The sequence below is a fragment of the Somniosus microcephalus genome, unplaced genomic scaffold, assembly GCF_052327205.1.
Source record: "Somniosus microcephalus isolate GS21.2 unplaced genomic scaffold, FLI_Smic_1.0 unresolved_chr1, whole genome shotgun sequence".
NCBI lineage: Eukaryota > Metazoa > Chordata > Chondrichthyes > Squaliformes > Somniosidae > Somniosus > Somniosus microcephalus.
In genome coordinates, this window is record NW_028225179.1 from 56,145,661 (window position 1) to 56,171,141 (window position 25,481).

Below are 25,481 nucleotides of genomic sequence, written 5' to 3' on the forward strand. Positions count from 1 at the left end.
CGCGGTGGGGTCGTGCGCACGACCCCCCGCGGACCCCTGCCGACCCACCTTCCGAAATCCGAAATTCTCCAAAAACCGAAACACGGCTGGTCCCGAGGTTTTCGGATAAAGGATAGTCTACCTGTATCATCCTCACTGTTTTCCACACTTGCAAGTTTTGAGTCAGCTGAAAATTTCAAAATTGTGCCCTATACCCCTATTTCCAAGTAATTAATGTATATCAAAAATAGCAGTTATCCTAGTACGGAACCCTGTGGAACATCATTGTCGCCCTCCCTCCAGTCAGAAAGACAGTCAGTCAGTCAGTCAGCACAACTCTGTTGTCTATCTGCTAGACAATTTTGTATCCATGCTGCTACTGCCCCTTTTATCCCACGGGCTTCAGTTTGCTAACAAGCCTATTCCGTGGTACTTCATCAAAGGACTTTTTAAAGTCCATAAACACAGCATCAACAGAATTGCCCTCATCCATCGGCTACTACCTCGTCAAAAAACTCAATGAAGGTAGTCAAAATGGCAGAGAGAGTCTAGAACAAGAGGGCATAACAATTACATTGTAAAAAGTCTGTTCCAGGGTGATGTCAGGAAGCACTTCTTCAAACCAGGTGTGGTGCAACTCTTACCCCAAACGGTTACCCCAAAAAGCTGTTGAGTCTAGGGGTCATTTCAATAGTTCAAAACAGAGGTTGATAGATTTTTGTTAGGTAAAGGTGTTTGTGTCAGGTAAAGGTGTTTGTGTCTATAGATACACACAAATATAGACTTACATACACAGGGACACAAATACACACATACAGAAACACACAGGCACACACACACACACGGAGACACATCAGATGGACAGAGAAACACACAAATTACAGACAGACACATGCAGAATGAGTAGGAGAGGGTTAAGGTTGTAAGTGGATTGAAATCAGTGTCGGAGAGAGAGGTATTGAACAGGCTCCTTATCTAAGGAAGGATATGCTTGACTTGGAGGCGTTGCAACGAAGGTTCGCTAGATTGATTCCTGGGATGAGAGGGCTGTCCTATGATTAGAGATTGTGTAGAATGGGCCTATGCTCTCTGGTGTTTAGAAGAATGAGGGGTGATCTCATTGAAACATACAAGATTCTGAAGGGGATTGACAGGGCAGATGCTGAGAGGTTGTTTCCCCTGGCTGGAGTGTCTAGAACTAGGGGTAGGACATTTAAGAGTGAGATGAGGAGGAATTTCTTCACTCAGAGCGTTGTGAATCTTTGGAATTTTCTGCCCCAGAGGGCTGTGCATTCTGAGTCTTTGAGTACATTCAAGACTGAGATATATAGATTTTTGGACTCTAGGGGAATCAAGGGATACGGAGATCAGGCGTGAAAATGGAGTTGAGGTCGATGATCAACCATAAGCTTATTGAATGGTGGATCAAGCTCGAGGGGCCGTATGGCCTACTCCTGCTCTTATTTCTTATGTTCTTATGCTGAAGGCACTTGTTCAGCACGTAACAGCCAGTCTGCCAATTTAAGGCCTAGTGTAGTACAAATCTGACCTCTCACCAAGGACTGTGTTTGAACTCCCCACATTCATTTTACACAAAACCTTCAGCTCGGTAGGGGTGAAAGTTCGGAGTTTTGACCCTCTGACACCCAGCCCATTGCTGAACATTGTTTCGAGAGCTGTACTTGGTCTTTCCAGAATACAGCATAGAATTACATAGTATTTACAGCACAGAAACAGGCCATTCAGACAATAGGTCCATGCTGGTGTTTATGCTGCACATGAGCCTACACCCACCTTCTATTCATTTCTTCCTCATGTACTTATCTAGCTTCCCCTTAAAGGCACTCTGCTATTCCCCTCAACTACTCCATGTGCGAGCAAGCTCTACATTCTCACCACTCTCTGGGTAAGGAGGTTTCTCCTGAATTCCTTATTGGATTTATTGATGACTATCTTATATTGATGACCCCTAGTTTTGGAACCCTCACAAGTGGAAACATCTGCTCTACATCTAACCGATCAAGCCCCCTTCATAGTTTTAAAGATCTCTATTACGTCACCACACAGCCTTCTATTTTGTAGAGAAAGTGCTCCAGCATGTTCAGTCATTCTGGATACTTAGAACCTCTCAGTTCTGGTATCACGCTTGTAAAAAATGTTTGCACCTGCTCCAGTGCCTCGATGTCCTTTTTGTGATATGAAGACTAGAGCTGTGCACAGTGCTCCAAGTGTGTTGTATATACGTTTAACATAACTTCTCTGCTTTGCAATTCTCTTACACTAGAAATGAACCCCAGTGCTTTGTTGCATTTTCATGGCCTTGTTAAGCTGCTTTTAATGATTTGTGCATCTGTCCCTCTAGATCCCTTTGATCCTCTACCCCATTTAGACAGTTATTTACCAAGGAGTTCGCGGCCTCCTTATTCCTCCTAACAAAATGCACCACCTCACATTTACCTACATTGAAATTGATTGGCCATTTACACACCAACCCGCCAGTTTATTAACATCTTCTTGTATTTTGTCACAGTCCTCCTCAGAACTAACTATACGCCCGAATTTGGTGCCATCTGTAAATCTGTAAAGTCTATATAATGGTGCCTCTGCTCTCTCTTCCCTTGCTTCTATTGGTATCGGGGTTTTATCCACTCTAACTTTTGCTAGTTTATGAATTATTTCCCCTTTCTATTTTAAATGTCTTCATAGCTCTTTTCATCTCATCTTGTAATGTCATATCCACCTTGTTAGTCTAGCTGGTATAAACAGAGGCAAAGCAATTCTCCAATATTTCTGCCATTTCACGGTCATTACCTGTGAGTTTATCTTGTGCATCAGTCAGTGGGCCTGTCCCTATCCGGATTTACCTTTTGTTCTAAGTGTCTGTAGAATGCTTTACTATTTATTTTTATATTCCATAATAATTTGATGTCGTACTTCTTTTTCTCCTTCCTAATTGTTTTTTTCTTCTTTCCCAACCGCCTCCTATTCCCTTTTGTCATCCTCTCCTTTATTGTCACTGTACTCAGTGTCTGCCTTTTCCTTCAATTTTAATTTTGCCTTCATTTATTTATTCATCCATGGCATTTCATTATTGGCTAGTTTGTTCTTGGTTTTTAGTGGAATATATTTCTCCTGAACTCTTTTGATATCCTTTTAAAATATTTTCCACTGCTGTTCTTGCTTTGTCAATATTCTATTGCAGTTTATCTTCCCTTGTTCCATTTCCATCACCTCAAAATCATCTTTTTCCAATCTATTATTTTTGTCCTTCTGAATCATTACCTTCAAACTTATTATGTTGTGATCGATATAGCCTAGATTTTCACCTAATTTCACTTCCCTTATGTGCTCTGGTTAATCACCCATTATAGATCCATCAGTGATTCCTCTCTTGTTGGGCTCCTTACGTACTGGGTAAAAAAGGAGTCCTGAACACACTGTAAATACTCCATTCCCTTTTCCAATTTCCCTACCCTCTCCTTACCAGATTATTTGGTGTCCTTAAAATCTCCCATGATTATATGTATTTTATACATTTTATAGATTTGCACACATATTTTCCCTCCAATTCCTTCCCACTGTTAGGTGGTCTGCAGAATAACATTTCCAGTGTTATTTTAACCTGGCTGGGATCCCTGCTCCCCTGCGGCATCGGTGTCCTCTGGAAATACACTCAGCAGATATCGCTTGCCAATTATTCAAATATTCGATAACATAAAAAATGACCAGACAATTAAAAAGCTGGACGTCAAAGGGTGTAATACACCCATCGCCATGTGCTAGTATCGGAATAGGAGGAGAGAGCAGATTAATGCGTGGCTAAAGTGTTGGTGCAGGAGGGAGGGCTTTAGCTTCGGATCACTGGGGCTGTTTCTGGGGATGGTGGGATGGGTTGCACCTGAACCGGCACGGGACCAACATCTTTGCAGGGAGGTTTGCTAGTGCTGTTGTGGGGCGGGTGTGCGGGTTTAAACTAACTTGGCAGGGGGATGGTGTATGGAGTGGAGCTACAGTAGGGGGTGATGCACAACCAAATATAGTGGAAAAAACAAGTCAGTCTGGAAGGCAGAGCAAATATGTAACGGCACAAGGGAGAATGGCAAGGCTGGATGGCATTTATTTTAATGCAAGGAGTCTTGCGACTAAGGTAGATGAATTGAGGGTGTTGATGAACACATGGGAGTATGATATTGTTGCTATCACAGAGACATGGTTGAGGGAGGGGCAGGACTGGCAACTCAATATTCTGGGGTATAGAATCTTCAGGCGAGACAGTGGGGGGTGTAAAATAGGAGGGGGTGTCGCAATATTAATCAAGGGTTCAATTACTGCTGTAAGGAGGGATGATATCTTAGCAGGTTCCTCTAATGAGGCCATATGGGTAGAACTTAAAAACAAAAAGGGGGCAAGCACTCTGCTGGGAGTGCACTATAGGCCCTCAAACAGTCAGGGGTCAATAGAGGAACAGATATGTAGGCAAATCTCAGAGAAGTGTAGAACTAATAGGGTAATAATAGTAGGGGATTTCAACTTCCCCAATATTAACTGGGATAGTCAGAGTCTGAAAGGCTTAGAGGGTGTGGAATTCTTGAAGTGCATCCAGGAGAGCTTTGTGACCCAGCATGTAGAAAGTCCTACAAGAGAGGGGGCAGTACTGGACCTAATTCTAGGGAATGTAGCCGGGCAAGTGGTAGAAGTGTCAGTAGGAGAGCATTTTGATGACAGTGACCATAATTCGGTGAGATTTAAGGTAGTCATGGAAAAGGACAAAGATGGACCAGAAATTAAGGTTCTAAATTGGGGGAAGGCCGATTTTAATATGATAAGGCAGGATCTGGCCAAAATGGACTGGGATCAGCTACTTCTAGGAAAATCCACATCAGAGCAGTGGGAGTCTTTCAGAAAGGAAAGAGAGTACAATGCCAACATATTCCTGTAAAGGTCAAGGGTGGGATCAACAAGCCCAGGGAACCTTGGATGTCAAGGGATAGGCAAGAATGGATTAGGAAAGAAAGGGAGGCTTTTGGCAGATACAAAGGAGTAAAAACAGTGGAAACCCTAGAGGAGTATAGAAAGTGCAGGAGTGTTCTTAAAGAAATTAGGAGAGCTAAGAGGGGGCAAAAAAAAGGAAAATCCCAAGGTGTTTTAAGTATATTAAGGGCAAGAGGATAACTAGGGAAAGAGTAGGGCCCATTAGGTTCCTAAGTGGCAATTTGTGTGTAGAGCCAGAAGATGTAGGTGAGGTTGTAAATGAATATTTTGCATCTGTGTTCACTATGGAGAAGGACGATGTAGGCATACAAATCAGGCAGGGGGATTGTGATATACTTGAACAAATTATCATTGAGCGGGAGGAGGTACTAGCAGTTTAGTGGGCTTAAAAGTGGATAATTCCCCAGGCCCAGAAGAGATGTATCTCAGGCTGCTGTGTGAGGCAAGGGAGGAGATTGCAGGGGCTCTGACACAAATTTTCAGAACGTCTCTGGCCACAGGGGAGATGCTCGGGGAATCATAGAATCATAGAGTTATAGAGCACAGAAAGAGGCCCTTCGGCCCATGTCCGCACTGGCCATCAAGCCGTCTATTCTAATCCCATTTTCCAGAACTTGGTCCGTAGCCTTGTATGCTATGGCGTTTCAAGTGCTAATCTAAATGCTTCTTGAATGTTGTGAGGGTTCCTGCCTCTACCACCATTTCAGGCAGTGAGTTCCAGATTCCAACCACCCTCTGGGTGAAAAAGGTTTCCATGAAATCCCCTCTAAACCGCCTGCGGCTTACCTTGAAACGACGCCCCCTGTTTATTAACCCCTCTGCTAAGGGGAAAAGGTCCTGTCTATCTACCCTATCTATGCCCCTCATAATTTTTTACACCTCATTCAGGTCCCCCCCTCAGCCTTCTCTGCTCTAAGGAAAACTACCCCAGCCTGTCCAGTCTCTCTTCATAGCTGAAGCGCTACAGCCCAGATAACATCCTGGTGATTCTCCTATGCACCTTCTCCAATGCAATCACATCCTTTCTATAGTGTGACGACCAGAACTGCACACAGTATTCCAGCTGTGGCCTAACTAGTGTTTTGTACAGCTCCATCATAACCTCTCGGCTCATATATTCTATGTCTCAGCTAATGAAGGCAATTATCCCATATGCCTTATCTGCCTGTCCTGCTGACTTCATGGATCTATGTACATGCACTCCAAGGTCCCTCTGATCGCTATCCTCCCTAGGGTCCTACCATTCATTGTGTATTCCCTTGCCTTGTTAGTCCTCCCAAAATGCATCACCTCACACTGTTCAGGGTTAAATTCCATTTGGCACTGTTCTGCCCGTCTAACCTATATCGTCCTGTAGCCTGAGGCTTCCCTCCTCACTATTTACCACTCCACCAATGTTCGTGTCATCTGCGAACTTACTGATCATACCTCCTACATTCATAGCTAAATCATTAATGTACACTACAAACAGCAAAGTACCCAGCACCGATCCCTGCAGTACACCACTGGATACAGGCTTCCAGTCACAAAAACAACCCTCGACCATCACACTCTGCCTCCTGCCACTAACCCAATTTTGGATACATTGTGCCAAGTTGCCCTGGATCCCATGGCCTCTTACCTTCTTGACCAGTCTCCCATGCGGGACTTTTTCAAAAGCCTTACTGAAGTCCATGTAGACCACATCAACTGCACTACCCTGATCCACACACCTAGTCACCCCCTCGAAAAATGCAATCAAATTGGTCAGGCATGATCTCCCCCTGACAAAGCTATGCTGACTATCCTTGATTAATCCTTGCCTCTCCAAGTGGAAACTGATTCTGTCCCTCAGAATTTTTTCCAATAACTTCCCCAACACTGATGTTAGGCTCACTGGCCTGTAATTCCCTGGTTTATCCCTACTACCCTTCATGAATAATGGTACTACGTTAGCTCTTCTCCAGTCCTCTGGCACATCCCCTGTGGCCAGAGAGGTTCTGAAAATTTGTGTCAGAGCCCCTGCAATCTCCTCCCTTGCCTTACACAGCAGCCTGGGATACATCTCGTCTGGGCCTGAGGATTTATCCACTTTTAAGCCCGTTAAAACCGCTAGTACCTCCTCCCTCTCAATTCTAATTTGTTCAAGTATATCACCATCCCCCTGCCTGATTTCTATGCCTACATCGTCCTTCTCCATAGTAAAAACAGATGCAAAATATTAATTTAAAACCTCACCTACATATTCTGGCTCTACACAGATTGCCACTTTGGTCCCTAATGGGCCCTACTCTTTCCCTGGTTCTCCTCTTGCCCTTAATATACTTATAAAACACCTTGGGATTTTCCTTTATTTTGCCGTTCAGTTTTTTTTCATGCCCCCTCTTCGCTCTCCTAATTTCTTTTTTAAGTAGTCCCCTGCACTTTCTATACTCCTCTAGGGCTTCCACTGTTTTTAGTCCTGTGTATCTGACAACATCCTCCCTTTTTTTCCTAATCTATTCTCGTATATCCCTTGACATCCAGGGTTCCCTGGGCTTGTTGGTCCCACCCTTCACCTTTACGGGAACATGTTGCCATTCTACTCTCTGTATTACCTTTCTGAAAGGCGCCCACTGCTCTGATGTGGATTTTGCTACAAGTAGCTGAACCCAGTCCACTTTGGCCAGATCCTGCCTTATCATGTTAAAATCGGCCTTCCCCCAATTTAGAACTTTTATTTCCGGTCCATCTTTGTCCTTTTCCATGACTACCTGAAATCTCACTGAATTATGGTTACTGTCACCAAAATGCTCTCCCCTACTAACACTTCTACCATTTGCCCGGCTACATTCCCTAGAATTAGGTCCAGTACCGCCCCCTCTCGTAGGACTTTCTACATGCTGGGTCACAAAGCTCTCCTGGACGCACTTTAAGAATTCCACACCCTCTAAGCCTCACACACTTTGACTATCCCAGTTAATATTGGGGAAGTTGAAATCCCCTGCTTTATTACCCTATTATTTCTACACTTCTCTGAGATTTGCCTACATATCTGTTCCTCTATCTCTTCCTGACTTTTTGGGGGCCTATAGTACACTCCGAGCAGAGTGCTTGCCCACTTTTTGTTTTTAAATTCTACCCATATGGCCTCATTAGAGGAACCTGCTTCTGTTAGATTTCAGGAGATGGTTTTATTCCTGTTCCTGGCTGGGGTGGAGATCGCCTTTACAGAAGGTAAGTACTGTAGAAAATATAGGGACAGAGTGATCTCCTGGAAGAATTTCGATCGCCTAGATGGGTCGGAGAGGAATTTCCCAGATTTTTTTCTCCCAAATTGGCCATTGGGTCTTTATCTGGTTTTTCGCCTCTCCCGGGAGATCACATGGGTTCGGGTGGATGCAGCGTGATAGAAGATTTGAGGTTAGGATCAGATCAGCCATGATCTTATTGAATGGTGGAGCAGGCTCGAAGGGCCGATTGGCCTACTTCTGCTCCTATTTCTTATGTTCTTATGTTCTTATATCATCCCTCCTTACAGCAGTAATTGAGTCCTTGATTAATATTGCGATACCCCCTCCTCTTTTACACCTCCCTCTGTCTCGCCTGAAGATTCTATTCCCCGGAATATTGAGCTGCCAGTCCTGCCCCTCCCTCAACCATGTCTCTGTGATAGCAACAATATCATACTCCCATGTGTTCATCAACACCTTCAATTCATCTACCTTACTTGCAAGACTCCTTCCATTATAATAAATGCCATCCAGTCTTGCCATACTCCCTTGTGCCGTTACACATTTGCTCTGTCTGCCAGACTGACCTTTTTTCCCACTATATTTGGCTGTGCATCACCCCTTACTGTAGCTCCACTCCGTACACCATCCCCCTGCCAAGTTAGTTTAAACCCCCACCAGCACTAGCAAACCTCCCTGCAAAGATGTTGGTCCCGTTCCGATTCAGGTGCAACCCATCCGACTTGTACCGGTCCCACCATCCCCAGAAACAGCCCCAGTGATCCGAAACTAAAGCACTCCCTCCTGTACCAACACTTTAGCCACGCATTCATCTGCTCTATCCTCCTATTCCTATGCTCACTAGCACGTGGCACCGGGAGTAATCCAGAGATTACAACCTTTGAGGTCCTGCTTGTAATCTGCTACCTAGCTCCCTAAATTCTTGTTGCAGGACCTCATCCCTTTCTACCGATGTCGTTGGTACCAATGTGAGCCATGACCTCCGACTGTATACCCTCCCCCTTCAGAATGCCCTGCAGCCATTCAGTGACATCCTTGACCCAGGCGCCAGGGAGGCACCATACCATCCTGGAGTCACGTCTGCGGCCACAGAAACGTCTATCTGTTCCCCTTGCAATAGAATCCCCTATCACTATTGCTCTCCCACTCTTTCACCTCCCCTCCTGTGCAGGACTGGAGGACAGCTAATGTAGCACCATTATTCAAGAAGGGTTGTAGGGATAAACCAGGGAATTACAGGCCAGTGAAGTTATTGGAAAGAATTCTGAGGGACAGAATTAGTCTCCACTTGGAGAGGCAAGGATTAATCAAGGTTAGTCAGCATGGCTTTGTCAGGGGGAGATCATGCCTAACCAATTTGATTGAATTTTTCGAGGGACCAATTTGATTGAATTTTTCGAGGGAGTGACTTGGTGTGTGGATGAGGGTAGTGCAGTTGATGTAGTCAACATGGACTTCAGTAAGGCTTTTGACAAAATCCCACTTGGGAGACTGGTCAAGAAATTAAGAGCCCATGGTATCCAGGGAAAGTTGGCACATTGGATCCAAAATTGGGTTAGTGGCAGGAGCCAGAGGGTGATGGTCGAAGGTTGTTTATTGTGACTGGAGGCCTGTGTCCAGTGGTGTACTGCAGGGATCAGAGCTGGGTCGCTTGCTGTTTATAGTGTAATTTAATGATTTAGATATGAACGTAGGCGGTATGATCAGTAAGTTCGCAGATGACACGAAAATTGGTGGAGTGGTAAATACCAAGGAGGGAAGCCTTAGGCTACAGGACGATATAGATGGGTTGGTCAGATGGGCATAACAGTGGCAAATGGAATGTAACCCTGAAAAGTGTGAGGTGATGCATTTTGGGAGGACTAACAAGGCAAGGGAATACACAATGAATGGTAGGACCCTAGGATGGACAGAGGACCAGTGGGACCTTGGTGTGCATGTACATAGATCCCTGAAGGCAGCAGGACAGAGAAGGCTGAGGGGGGACCTGATTGAGGTGTACAAAATTATGAGGGGCATAGATAGGATAGATAGGAAGGAACTGTTTCCCTTAGTAGAGGGGTCAATAACCAGGGGGGCATAGTTTCAAGGTAAGGGGCAGGAGGTTTAGGGGGGATTTGAGGGAAAACGTGTTCACCCAGAGGGTGGTTGGAATCTGGAACTCACTGCCTGAAAGCGTGGTAGAGGCAGGAACCCTCACAACATTCAAGAAGCATTTCAATGAGCACTTGAAGTGCCATAGAATAGAAGGCTATGGACCAAGTGCTGGAAAACGGGATTACAATAGATCGGGTCTGCGCTGTCCATCAAGCCCTATGTGCCGAAGGGCCTCTTTCTGTGCTGTATAACTATGACTCTAATTAAAGAAAGAGCCTGTCAAAAAGGAAAAACAAGGCCCATTAGATTTACAGAGAGGAGCACATCGGAGGCATGTATACATAAGCAGGCGGATATGTAACTGGACGATGAAATGTAATACAATGTGTTCAGGAATGGGGCTGGATGAGACGTGGAGGCAGAGGTTAGAACCCAAAGCAAGCTTCCCTCTAGATTAACAGTGAAATCTTGCAGGACTCCAAGCCCCTGCTGGGGCCTGGCACATCCTAGACAGCTCATTTTAAAACTGGGGTTGCAGAAGGTGTGATCAGCTCATGCAATGTGTTCAGAGCACAGGCTGGGCTAAGTGTTAAAGTGTTTGGACAGTCCTGTTACATCAGGAATCTAGCCTGAGAAGGTAGACCTGGACATAGAAAGAGAGAAAACGAGAAACTGGGAGACAGAGAAATGGAGAAACTGGGAGTGAGAGGCAGGGAGAGAGATAAAGGTGCAGAGAGAGGGGGAGACAAAAGAGAGGTGAGTGTGAGAAAAAAAAACGATAGAGAAAAGGAGAGATGGCTAGAGTGAGGGGAAATAGTCAGTAAAATAGAGAGAGACTTAAAGCAAAATGAGGGAGTGCGAGTGAGCTAATATGGCAGAGAGAAGCAATACAGGTGGAGAGATGAGGACTGAGAGTGAGGCAGAAAGAGGGCCCAAGAGGCAGTGAAGATAAAGGGTCAGAGACAGCGAGGCAGAGAGAAATGAGAGAGCTAGAGAAGGGAGAGAGAGAGAGAGAGAGCAAAGGTGAATGAGAGAGAGAAAACAAGGTGGGGAGAGATAGAGCCAATGACACAGAAGGAAACAGAAGCAGAGGGACGAGACAGAGAGAGAGACAAAATGCGGCAGATAGTGAAAGAGAGAAAAAACCGAGATAGAGGAAGCACGCATTAGATAAAGACTAAATCTCCCTTTACACGGTCGCATCAAATGGCCTGTGGGTCTAATTAACAGCAAAATAAGGAGCAGGACTGGGCCATACTCCGGCATTCACTAAGATCATGGCTGATCTTCCACCTCAATTCCACTTTCCCGCCCGATCTCCACATCTGATGCAATGGATGTCGATTTCCAATCTGCATGAAGAACCCTGTTCAAGGGAGATACCGTAAACCTGAACAGTCACAGTGCTGGCTCTCTGGGACACCGGTCTTATCTCAGTACCTTTCTGAATGTGTTATTAGGCACAGAGATTCCCTGCACCAGTTTCCTCTTCCCATTTCCTGCGATTCCCAAATCTTCTCCCAGCCTCATTCCACTCTCGAACACCTTGCCCTCTGTAAGTGATTTTCTCGGGCGCACCGAAAACACACCTCTTACTACAAGTTCTGGACGATAGGGATTATATGGACAGATCAGACTTGGACACCCATTTGAGCTCAACCGTATTGTGTTCAATAGGATTAACAACACTCGTAACAGTACAAAACAATACAACCCTGGCTTGTCCAACAAGCCATACCGTGCTAAATTACCATGGTCTGATAAAAGAACCCTCCCGTGAAATAAGCTAACACAGGACCCCAGCACGAAACCCCTCTAAGGGTTGGTTGGGACTTACAATCACCCCCTCACACAGCTAAGTGATCTTGTGGATGTGTCGGCGCAGGCAATATGCTCACCCCGATTGCCCGTTGTCTTGCTTGCAGCTTCTTCCTGTACGTCTCGCTCCTGGTTCCGTACCGCTGACGTGGTATCCAAGTTCCAGTTTGAGTCGCGGTCCATTGATGAGGGATGACGAGCAACGCTCAGCTTCTGGCAGTGTTCCGTCGAGCCGGGCCTCTCTTGGGAGACTCGCTGTAGATTGATGCTGAGAAGAGAGAGCAAGAGCAGCCCGCGAATGGCTCCTTATATACCCAAAACCCATCACCTTTTCTCCCACCAATACTGAACCATGTTATGTATTGCTGCAGGTCCTGTACCATGTCATTCACCGTGAGGTGTACCGTGGTGAAATCTGAAATGGGGATGATGCGCTCTTGCACCACCTGAACCTGTGTGGGGTTTGAAGCAGAAAGCTTTGTTGACGACAGGTCACCAAGTGTCCTGGTGTACCCGATACTGGTCCACACTCATCGTGACGCAGTACGTCCTGTTGCTTGCGTATGCTACCCGTGGTGGAACGTGGCTCTGGGCCATCACCTCCATGGTGCACTTTCCGATTCAAATCCACACACTGGTCGGTCGAATGCGTTAAGGTGATGGGGACACAACACCATGTGCGCGCCCCTGCTCTGGCACCCCTTGAGGTCAGTGCCGGTCATGGCGAGCTCCCACTTTATTACGAACAGTGGGGCCCCATTATGCTGCCCGTGCACCTTGTTCCTCAGGACGCCAATGTTTTCTACCTGGTATACCAGTGCTGGCCGCTCTGACCTGCCCATTACCGGCATTCGGAGTACAATTCCCATTACTGTGTGGTTGGACTGGCCACAATCAACTGGAACCGGGTAGGCCCCTGAGGCCAGCCGGAGTTGACACGGGCTCATCAGATTCTCATACGGGCTCAACACGGTGAGGTGCCAGTTTCTAACCCAGGAAGGGACGCGACCTTGCTGCAGGTCCTCCAAATTACTGTGCCCTTCGTTCAGCAACCACGCACCGTACAACACACACGCATCATTTCTAGCTGCCTGTGCCGACGCATTCCGATCCTCCCTGATCAGACTATTGATCGTCTGAGTGTGCGCCTCCAGCTCGGCTATGACCTCCTTTAAATATATGGTCATAGCCTGGTCCTCACGTAACTCTGACCCCTCGAGCTCGTTACCCTCCCCCAGTATCTTTCACAGCTGATCCCTTAGAGTGATGACCTGCATCTGCAGCTGTGCATCATCCAAACTGTTCATCAGAGACGATCCTGTGCTGAACGCTGTGGAACCCCTCTCCTGTGTCTCCCGGAACCAACACGACTGTTCATATTAAATGTATTTAACCTTCCCGACTCTCATCCCCGTAACTTAGCTCGTAAAACTGGCGGAGCATCACTTTCAACAAGGCCTCGTAAAGCCTCTCCGTTTCTGCCGGCCACCACCGGGGCAGCTGCACTCGGGTTAAATTCAAAATGACCGGCGCTACCTCATAAGGTACATCATGATACACGATCTTTCTGGCTGGGACCAACGCTAACCTGTTTCTCGGTCCCGGTGTGGTGGCGGGACACCTAATCTCTGTTCCTTGTACCTGTGGGCAGGGGCTTCCTCTCTTGTGCAACGAGTTCTGTGGCATTTAATGTGGTGGGAGGGTCTGGGATCACACAGCAGTCCAAACTCTGATCCCATCCGATCCCGGCCCCGGAGTCCTGCCATTGCCGCGAAAAGGCAATCGACACACGCATCCGTTCCGCCCTCAACACACACACTTAAATGCCCTGCTCCTCCTTCCACCACTTGTTCCAGCACACTTCCACTCCCCCATTCGTCCCCGTAATCTGTTGGTATGTGTCGTCCCCCAATCTCTCCCAGTCCGCGGATCTGTTACCCTTGGCCTGGTCCAACTTTCTCAACCACCGCCCCAAGGGAATGTGTCCCTCACTTTTTAATGAAACTCGCTTCCCCTCAGTCGCCCTAACCTGTGTGGCTGTGATCTGCAGCTTGGGACACAGTATGGATGCTTCCCCAAATGTGAAACCGGTGTGGTTGGAGTTTCTAGTCAAATTTGATGCCAACCACCCCGGGCACCTTCCCTCGTGGAAATAAGCAGCCATCCCGTCAGTCTCCCCTGTCCTACCCCCGTGTCACGGTGGGTCCATTTCCTCCTGTGCAGCCGTAGAGGAAGGAAACTTCGGTGTCTGCTCTCTCCATGTGTCCCGTTCCTACCAGAATTATGAGCACGCTCAGTCTTAGGGTTGTCTCCATCTTACTTCTCCGGTTTCTTCTGATTTCTATATTAAGACAAACAGACAAAGCAACATCTCTCCATGAGAGGTTTTTCCTCCATAGGTCTGACTTTCGTTATTTACATAAAGTAATAGTTCATTCCACGTTATCGAGCGCCCTCGGTTAAAACCTCTCCAGCCGGGGCCTCTTGCGGCTCGTGGTCGGTGAGTAAGGAGGCGCCCATGGCACCCTGGGCTGTGGCATCCGACTGCTTCACCTTGCCGCCCCGTTCTCTGTGTCATCATCATCGTCCCACACCATGGAAAGAAGACCCGCATCCACCAGACTCATTATCGTGCCCTGGTTTTCCCTAGCCTTTGATTTCCCCTCCTCGGGGTTAAACAACTTGATGTGATACCATTTTGTGCGTTTCAGGAGTCTCACCACATATACCATGGGACTCGCCTTATCTACGATGTTATAAGGCCCCATGTACAGTGGCTAGAAAGCCCCTACGTGGGCTTAGTTCCTGACCATTTCCTGGTCTCCCACCATCATAGATACATAAAAGATAGGAGCAGGAGTAGGCCATTTGGCCCCTCAAGCCTGTTCTATCATGTAATGAGATCATGGCTGATCATCCAAACTCAGTACCCTGTCCCTGCCTTCTCCCCATATCCCTTTAGCCTTAAGAAATATATCTAACTCCTTCATGAAAATATTTAATGAATTGGCCTCCACTGCCTTCTGTGGTAGAGAATTCCACAGGTTCACCACTCTCTGGGTGAAGAAATTCCTCCTCTTCTCTGTCCTAAATGGCTTACCCCTTATCCTTAGACTGTGACCACTGTTTCTGGACTCCCCCGCCATCGGGAACTTCCTTCCTGCATCTACTCTGTCTAGTCCTGTTAGAATTTTATAAGTTTCAATGAGATCCCCTCTCATTCTTCTAAACTCCAGTGAGTATAAGCCCAATCGACTCAATCTCTCCTCATACATCATTTCTGCCATCCCAGTGTTGTAGCTAATTTGGGGCTACGTGGACCAGGTGATATTCTAGGTCGACACGATCCCAACAGAAGCCTTTGGAGTCAAATAAAACTCTGACCACGAGTGAATGGCAAAGTAAAAGAATGCTTTATTGCAGAGCTCTGGGAGAAGCAGCTATACACCCGGTGTGCAATCGCCACACTTCTCGTTTTGTACACTCAAGCCGCTTACTTTTATACAGAGGTCAAAACAACTTAGACGGTTGATTACATAATCCTAGCGACACCCCGTGACATCTAAAACGGTTATCTATTCTTAAGCAAACGGTTACATATTCTGAAACCAGCAATGGCCATATGTTAATTTGGGCCTCTGGCCGCAGACAAGATAAGCAGAAGTCCAACCTATTTTTCGTTGTAAGGTGACCACAATCGTTCAATAACAAAACTGCAGCTGGCATTATCTCATCCCAGCCTACGTGCGAGCTCAGGGGGCCCCTTTGTCAACCAGTTTAATGTCAAGTATCCCGACAGTCTTTGCAAAAGTCCTTAATACTGAAATTCTCCTCAACACCAGGTATCAGCCTGGTGAATCTTCGCTGCACTCCCTCCATGGCAAGAACATCCTTCCTCAGTTAAGGTGACCAAAACTGCACACAATACTCAAGGTGTGGTCTCACCAAGGCCCTGTACAACTGCAGCAAAACATCCTTGTTCCTGTACTCAAACCCTCTCGCTACGAAGGCCAACATACCATTTGCCTTCTTAACCGCCTGCTGCACCTGCATGCTTACCTTCAGCAACTGGTGCACAAGGACACCCAGGTCTCGCTGCACTTCCCCCTCTCCCAATCTATTGCTGTTCAGATAATAATCTGCCTTCCTGTTTTTGCCACCAAAGTGGATAACCTCGCATTTATCCACATTATACTGCATCTGCCTTGCATCCGCCCAATCACTCAACCTGTCCAAATCATACTGGAGTTTCTCAGCATCCTCCTCACAGCACACACGCCCACACAGCTTTGTGTCGTCTGCAAACTTGGGAGATATTACATCTAGTTCCTGCGTCTAGATCATTAAATATATAATGGCCCAGAAATTCGGCTCTCCCCGGGTGAGTACGCACGGGGTACTCACCCGTAGGCCGAATGGAATTGCCGGCTTCCTGCATGCACTGCGCATGTGTGGGAACCCGGCACTTCCGATCCTCTGAACGAAGAGGTTCAGAGGTCGAACACGTGCGCAGGAGAGGCTGCGCGTGCGCTTTGAATTTAGGATATTTTTACAGGTTTTCCCGGGAGGGTAAGCCTGCAGGATTTACACATTTAAAAAGCAGGCTTAAGGCCTGCTTTTTGCAAGGTAAGTGGTCAATTAATTAAAATTAAAACATTTTTTCCACAGGTTTATTATTTTTAAATACTTTAAAGCAAGGTAAGTTTATTTTTAGCCCCATTATAATATAAAATTATTTTTTTCAAAAATTTAAATTGTTTAAAATAGTTATTTAATGTAATTTATAGTTTATTTAAAAATTGTGATTAAAAAAAAAAAATATTTGAAGATTTAATGATATTTTGGGCCCGTAGTAGTTATAAGTTTTGACAGGTCTACCTGTCAATCTTATGAATGGGCTTTTCCCTCCTCCGATTGGCTGCCCATGGCTCATGTGATCCCAGGGGACGCATCGCACTAACTACGCCCGAGCCACGCAAGCACAGCGTGCCGGCAGCTGGGCCAGGCCCCGGAGCGGAATTCCACGGGGCTCTACAGCTCAACTGCTGGCGCACAAGTTAAGTGCAGGTCCGGGGCTTACACCCGCGGGAAGCCCCCGACCCGAATTTCTTGGCCACTGTGAATAGCTGGGGTCCTAGGACCGATCCCTGCGGTACCCCACTAGTCACTGCCTGCCACTCGGAAAAAAACCCGTTTATTCCAACTCTGCTTCCTGTCTGCCAACCAGTTCTCTATCTAAGTCAGTACCTTGCCCCCATCACATGTGCCTTAACTTATCAAAAGCCTTCTGAAAGTCCAAATACACCACATCCACTGGTTCTCCCTTATCTATTCTACCAGTTACATCCTCAAAAAAATCCAGTAGATTAGTCAAGCACGATTTACCTTTTGTAAATCCATGTTGACTTTGTCCGATCCTGTCACTGTTGTCCAAGTGCTCTGTTATTACATCTTTTATAATGGACTCTAGCATTTTCCCCACTACCGATGTCAGGCTTACCGGTCAAAGTTCCCCGTTTTCTCTCTACCACCTTATTTGAATAGTGAGGTAACATTTGCTACCCTCCAATCCATTGGAACGGGTCCAGAATCTATAGAATTTTGGAAGACGACCAGCAATACATCTACTATTTCTAGGGCCACTTCCTTAAGTACCCTAGTATGTAGATTATCAGGCCCTGGGGATTTATCGGCCTTCAATCCCGTCAATTTCCCTAACACTATTTCCCTACAAATACTGATTTCTTTCAGTTCCTCCCTCTCATTAGACTCTATGTTCCCCGACATCTCTACTACGCCACCGTACTCGGTTGACCACACCATCCTCCTCCAATGACTCTCCACCGTGGGACTGACTCACTGACCGACAACAGCTCCCGGTTAAGCAATGCCTTGATTTCAAAAGTCTCAACATGGAGTTCAACAATTTCAGACTATAACCCCCATTTTTTCAGGCGGCAGCTGTTTATGATTCTGCCATCCCCATTTGCAACATTTAACCACTCGTGCCTTGCATTGTAGCACAGACCGTCCCTTAAGTTCCTTCCTCCCCCCCCCCCGCCCCTTCCCTGCCTCTGCACCTGCTTAAAATCGGTTACATTTCCAACTTTTACCAGTTCTGAAGAAGGGTCTCCAACTTCAAACGTTAACAATGTTTCTCTCTCCACGGTTGCTGCCTGGCCTGCTGAGTGTTTCCAGCATTTTCTGTTGTTATTTCAGATTTCCAGCATCCGCAGTATTTTGCTATTGATAGATTTTTGAGAGGTAAGGGTGTTTGTGTCTATACATACACACAAAGACACAAATACATACAAACACACACACACACACACACACACAGATTCAAGCACACAAGACACCTAGTAACACACAGGCACATACACAGATGGAGACACAACAACCTTACATACCATGATCACCATAGGACCACACCACACATCTCAGTACAGACACAGCAGTCTGAGCAGGAGTGAGGTTATGTATGTATGTGGTTGAAATCAGTGTAGAGAGAGGTTTTTACACAGCTTCTTGAAGGCAACTAATTCGGCCCAAGTCTGCCAAATTAGGCCCAGTGTGGTACAAATCTGACCTCTCACCAAGTACTGTGTTTGAACTCCCCACATTCATTTTACGCAATTCCTTTAGATCAATAGGGGTGAAAGGTTGGAGTTTTGACCCTCCGACACCCAGCCCCTTGCTGAAGATTGTTTCGAGTGTTGTACTGTCTTTTTGCAGAATTCACCATACTTATGTTTTCCTCAAGTCATTATCGTAAATCTTATTGTGTTGTGATCCACACTGTCCAGATTTTCCACTTAAGCTCACTTCTCTTATCTGCTCTTGTTCATTTCCCATTATAGATCTGATAGGTATATGGTTTACCACAAGATCCATCAGTGAATCCTCTCTTGTTGGGCTTCTTACGTACTGGGTAAGAAAGGATTCCTGAACACATTGTAAAGACCCCATTCCCATTTCCCTACCTCTTCTTGCCAGGTTATTTTGTGCAGTTGAAATCTCCTATGATTATTATATGTATTTTACTCATTTCATAGATTTCCTTACATATTTTCCCTGCAATTCCCTTCCACTATTAGGTGGTCTGTAGAAAATCATCTGCAGTGTTATTTTAACCTGGTTTGTATACCTGCTCCCCGAGGCATTTGTGTCCAATATGCAAATACGCTCAGCAGGTCAGCAGCAATTGCAGGCCAATTATTCAAAGATTTCAGATAAATGCACAAGTGACTGTGGTAAACCACTGTTTGTATTCCACTGTGTACATGCCTGTACATGCCTCGGCTGACTCCTCCCACGAACCCAGGTATAAAGGTGACTGCGCCACAGCCCCTTTGTATTCTGGACCGGTCGACCACTCGAGGCACACCTTCATTCTCTTGTTAATAAAAGCCTGTTAATTGCTCGCTTAATCTGAGTCTTTTGAGTTGTTGATAGCGCATCAATTTTATTAACAAGATATTTATAATGGAGAAGATCCTCACACCAGCATGCCTGGACTTAGATCATCGGGAGGCGGACTCATCCACCAAGTTTACTCACTGGCTTAGGCGTTTCGAAAAATTCCTGACCGCCACCGCTGCAATCAAATCGGACGAGGACAAACTGGATGTCCTGACCTCCAAAGTGAACCACCGAGTGTACTCGGACATCCAAGACGCGACCTCGTACGCGGATGCTATCAAGCTCCTCAAGGACCAGTACACGCGCCCAGTGAACGAAGTGTACGCCAGGCACCTTCTGGGGAGTCGTAAACAACCTGAGGAATTGACCGAGGAATACCTTCAGGCACTGTCTGTGCTTGGCCGGGCCTGTGGTTGTAAGGATGTAAAGGCCGCCGTGTACACAGAGGAACTTATCCGGGACGCTTTTGTAGCGGGCCACAGGTCCAATTACACCCGACAGCGACTGTCGGAGCAGAGTGACCTCGACCTCAACAAGGCCTCTGAACTCGCACTATCATTGGACGCAGCCTACCGGGGCATGGATGCCTACTCCTCTGCACCGTGGACGCTGCGGGGAACGACAGCCTGGGACACGGTAGGACCGTCTCATAGCGCCGTGCCACCCCAGCCACATCCCAGCAACGGCCCAACTACCGCAGCAGTGTCTCAAGGCCAGAAATGCTACTTCTGTGGCCAGGCCAAACACCCCAGAGCGCGCTGCCCGGCGAAAAATGCGATCTGCTCAGGCTGCGGGAAGAAGGGACACTACGCCAGCGTCTGCAGGGCCAAAGCCACCCCGAACCCCAGCAGCGCCGCGTGTGGGCCGTGCGGGCCGCCATCTTGGGCCTCCCCAGCCATGTGCGAACCACCGGAACAGCAGCCATTTTGGACGCCTCCAGCCACATGGGGATCATGGACGCCGCCATCTTGGACGACAGCCGGGACGCAGCAGGCCCCCAACACCGCCTCATCTGATACCCGCAGCGACACACCGACCCCTACGCTGGCCTCCGTTACACTGGACCAAGCGAGACCGCACCAGCTGGCCAGTTCCACAATGGACATTAAGGTAAATGGTCACGAAACAATCTGCCTTTTTGACTCTGGGAGCACGGAGAGCTTCATCCACCCCGACACGGTGCGGCGTTGCTCTCTCCCAGTCCTGCCTGCGCACCAGCGGATTTCTATGGCCTCCGCGTCCCAGTCGGCGGACATTGGCGGCTACTGCATGGTGACACTCGTAGTAGACGGGACTGTACGATAATTTTAAACTTCTGGTCCTGCCCCACCTCTGCGCTGCCGTTCTACTGGGGTTAGATTTTCAGTGCCACCTTAAAAGTGTTACGATGGCGTACGGTGGACCCCTCCCCCCACTCACAGTCCGCAGCCAGCAGCTTCCAAATTGCCCGCCGCGCACCAGGTGCAACCTCTCCACACTCAGAGTCACCCCCCCCCACTGTTTGCTAACCTCACCCCCGACTGTAAGCCCATCGCCACAAAGAGCAGGCGATACAGTGCCGGGGACAGGGTTTTCATTAAAACCGAAGTGGAGCGGCTCCTGAAGGAAGGGATTATTGAAGGCAGCACCAGCCCCTGGCGAGCCCAGGTTGTGGTCGTTAAGGCCGGCGAGAAGCAGCGCCTGGTCATCGACTACAGCCAGACAATAAATCGCTACACCCTGCTGGACGCTTACCCACTCCCCCGCATAGCTGATATGGTCAACCAGATCACGCAGTACCACGTCTTCTCGACCATTGACCTGAAACCAGCGTACCACCAGCTCCCTACCCGCCCGGAGGACCGCCAATATACTGCCTTTGAGGCAAACGGCCGCCTCTGTTGATAGCGCATCAGTGACCAAACCGATTCTGTTAAAGAAAAAGGCTTTCAAAAATTGTGAAAAACAAGGCCCAGTAGATATACAGAGGAACACATTGGAGGCATCGTATACATAAGCGGGGGGATATGTCACTGGACGAGGAAATGCATTAAAATCAGTTCAGGAATGGGGCTGGATGAGATTCAGAGACAGAGGTGCAGCAGAGGTTAGAACCAAAAGCAAGCTTCCCTCACAGCAAACTCTTGCAGGACTCCAAGCCCCTGGGGCAGCCTGGCACATCCTGGACAGCTCATTTTAAAACTGGGGGTGCAGAAGCTGTGATCAGCTCATGCAATGTGTTCAGAGCACAGGCTGGGCGCAGAGAGGAAACAGAGATAGAGGGGACAAAGAGAGGAGAGAAAAAGAGAGAAAGAGCGACAGAGTGAGAGGAAACAGACAGCAAAATAAGTGAGAAAGAGAGAGAGAGAGACTTAAAGCCAAAAGAGGGAGTGGGAGAGTGAGAATGAGGTAGGGAGAGGAGAGAAAAAGGAGATAGTGGCAGGGATGGCGAGAGAGAGAACGAGGCAGAGAAGAAGAAAGGGGGGCGATACAGGTGGAGAGAGGGGGACTGAGAGTGAAGCAATGAAAAGAAATGCAAAAAGGCTGAGACAGCGAGGCAAAGAGAAATGAGAGGTAGAGAGAGAATAGAGCAGCTGAGAATGAGATAGTGAGTAATTGAGAGAGAAACAGGTGCAGAGATGAGAGTGAGGCAGAGCAAGAGATAAAATGAGGCAGATAAAGAGAGAAAAAATGAGACAGAGGAAGAATGGGCTAGAGAGAGAGTAAATCTCCCTCTACACTGTCGCATCAAACGGTCTGTGGGTCTGATGCAATGGATGTCTATTTCCAATCTGCCTGAAGAAACCTGTTAAAGTGAGATATCCTGAACCCTGCACAGAGTGCTGACACTCTGGGACACCTGTCTTATCTCAGTACCTTTCTGAATGTGTTATTAGGCAATCGCAGAGATTCCTCCTGCGGTTTCCTCTTCCCATTTCCTGCAATTTCCAAATCTTCTCCCAGCCTCATTCCACCCCCGAACACCTTGTCCTCGGACACACTGATCCTAAAGAGAAACAAGACAGGGAAGTGAAGCTGTGATCAATGCAGTAAGTTTTATTTCTGAGTACAGCCCATTATTCTGACAGCAGTGACACAGGGTCAGGGGTTACGGGACCTAAACAATCAAACAGAGCCCGCTTCCCATGAAGGAAGGTTTCATTCAGTGAGAACCTAGATGCATACCCACAGAAGCATGTACACATACATATATCACAATATATACACACACAGACAACCCATAGCTCTCTAACTGGCGAGAAGCTGGGAGCTGTAGATGAGCAGAGAATTAGGGCTCCAAGTACTTAAATCAGTAAAAGCTAGAGGACGGGTACAACAATAATTAAAGAGGCTAATGGAATGTTGGTACTTCAGCTGTAGAGAGTTCTGGAAAGACCCCATCTGGAGAATTGCATTCAGTTCTGGGCACCGCACCTCAGGAAGGATATACTGGCCTTGGAGGGAGTGCAGCACAGATAGACCAGAATGATACCAGGGCTCCAAGGGTTACATTATGAGGAGAGATTTCATAAACTAGGCTTGTATTCCCTGCAATATAGAAGGTTAAGGGATAATTTAATTTGATTGAGGATTTTCAGATGTTGAAAGGAATTGTTAAGTTAAATAGAGAGAGAGACTTATTCCAGTGGTGGGGGAGTCTAGGACAAGGGGACATAATCTTAAAGTCAGAGCCAGGCCATTCAGGAGAGAAGTTAGGAAACACTTCTTCACGTAAAGGGCGTAGAAGTGTGTGACTTTCTCCCACAAAAAGCAGGCGATGCTCGCTCAATTAATAATTTACATTCTGAGAGCGATACATTTTTGTCAGGCAAGGGTACAAAAGTATGTGGAGCTAAGGCAGATGGAGAGTTACAATACAGATCCACCATGGTCTCACTGAATGGGGGAACAGGCTCAAGGGGCTGATTAGCCTACTCCTGTTCCTATATTCCTCACTCCAGTTTATACAGAGTAGCAGCATCGAGCACTCACAGAGCAGGTACAATACTGAGCTACCTCTACATTACCATGACATTCCCCCATCCCGGCTCCAGATTTACACAGCCACACCACTAAGAATGGGTTATGGTTGTAGGTGGATTGAAATCAGTGATGGAGAGCACTTGATCGGCAGACTGGCTGTTACGTGCCGATCTAGGACCTAGTGTGGTACAAATCTGACCTCTCACCAAGGACTGTGTTTGAACTCCCCACATTCATTTTACACAAGACCTTCAGATCGGTAGGGGTGAAAGGTCGGAGTTTTGACCCACTGACGCCCGGCCCCTTGCTGAAGATTGTTTCGAGCGTTGCACCGTGACTTTTCAGATTCACCATAGAATTACATTGTATTTACAGCAAAAACAGGCCATTCAGTCAAACAGGTTCATGCTGGTGTTTATGCTTCACACGAGCCTCCACCCAACTTACTTCACCTCATCCTACCATCATATCCTTCTATTTCTTTCTCCCTTATATTCTTATCTAGCTTCCCCTTAAAGACACTCTGCTATTCACCTCAACTACTCCATGTGCCAGCAAGCTCTACATTCTCACCACTCTCTGGGTGAAGAGGTTGCTCCTGAATTCATTATTGGATTTATTAGTGACTATCTTATATTTATGACCCTTAGTTTTGGACTCGCCACACATGGTAACATCTTCTACATCTACCCTATCAAACCCCTTCATAATTATACAGATCTCTATTAGATCATCCCACAGCTTTCTCTTTTCTAGAGAAAGAGCCCCAGCATGTTCAGTCATTCTGGATAATTAGAATCTCTGAGTTCTGGTATCATCCTTGTAATCGTTTTTGCACCTTCTCCAGTGTCTCTATATCCTTTTCATAATATGGAGACTAGAACTGTACACCGTGCTCCAAGTGTGGTCTAACCAAGGTTCTGTACACATTTAACAGAACTTCTCTGCTTTTCAAATCTCTTACTATAGAAATGCACCCCAGTGCTTTGTTTGCCGTTTGATGGCCTTGTTAACCTGCTTTTATTGATTTGTGCATCTGTTCCTCTAGATCCCTTTGCTCCTCTACCCCATTTAGACACTTACTATCCAAGGAGCTCGCGGCCTCCTTATTCCTCCTACCAAAATCCACCACTTCACTTACCTATATTGAAATTGATTTGCCATTTACACACCAACCTGACAGTTTAACACCATCTTGTATTTTGTCAGTCCTCCTCTGTATTAACTATACACCCATATTTGCAGTCATCTGTAAATTTGGAATTTATACTGACTATTCCCGAGTCTATATAATGGTGCCTCTGCTCTCTCTTCCCTTGCTTCTTTTAGTACCGGGGTTTTATCCTCTCTAACTTTTGCTAGTTTATCAATAATTTTCCCCCTTTCTATTTTAAATGTCTCGATACCTTTTTTGATCTCTTCTTCCAATGCCATGTCCAACTTGTTAGTCTACCTGGTGAAAACGGAGGCAAATTAATTCTCCAATATTGCTGCCATTTCGCTGTCATTACCTGTGAGTTTATCTTGGCCATCCTTCAGTGGCCCTGTCCCTATCCTGTTTTATGTTTTGTTCTTCATGTATCTGTAGAATACTTTACTTTTTCTTTTTATATTCCTTGATAATTTAATTTTGTCGTAGTTCTTTGCCTTTTTAGCATTATTTTAACGTGACTGCGAACCCTGCTCCCCCGAGGCATTCGAGTCCTATAGGGAAACACGCTCAGATCAACAGGAATCGTTTGACAATTATTCAAACATTACAGATACATTTATAAAATGACAAAACAGATTCAATTAAAGAAACAGGCTGTCAAAAATAAGGAAAAACAAGGCCCAGGAGATTTACAGAGAGGAACACATCGGAGGCATGTATACAAAGGCAGGCGGATATGTAACTGGACGATGAAATGAGGTTAGAACCAAAAGCAAGCTTCCCTCTAGATTAACAGCGAAATCTTGCAGGACTCCAAGCCCCTGGTGCAGCCTGGCACATCCTGG

General features: G+C 46.7%; 1 protein-coding gene across 7 annotated transcripts in view; it reads right to left on the reverse strand.

The window, feature by feature from the left end:
* The window catches only part of LOC147095308 (uncharacterized), a 101,502-nt gene that overhangs the window by 75,047 nt on the left and 974 nt on the right, over positions 1-25,481 (reverse strand). For 3 of the 7 annotated variants that reach the window (XR_015074776.1, XR_015074777.1, XR_015074774.1), the window contains exons 2-3: positions 22,377-22,506; positions 12,179-14,439 (exon numbers count right to left, since the gene is read on the reverse strand). Coding sequence is in view for 1 of the 7 variants with exons in the window: in XM_085974558.1 (XP_085830684.1) it covers positions 12,179-12,366; positions 14,375-14,413 (227 nt within the window). In the remaining 6 variants the exon portion in view is untranslated. Of the gene's footprint in view, positions 1-12,178; positions 14,440-22,376; positions 22,507-24,889; positions 24,937-24,994; positions 25,188-25,481 lie in introns of all 7 variants that reach the window. The other 4 variants (XR_015074773.1, XR_015074775.1, XM_085974558.1 and 1 more) reach the window with 4 other exon arrangements.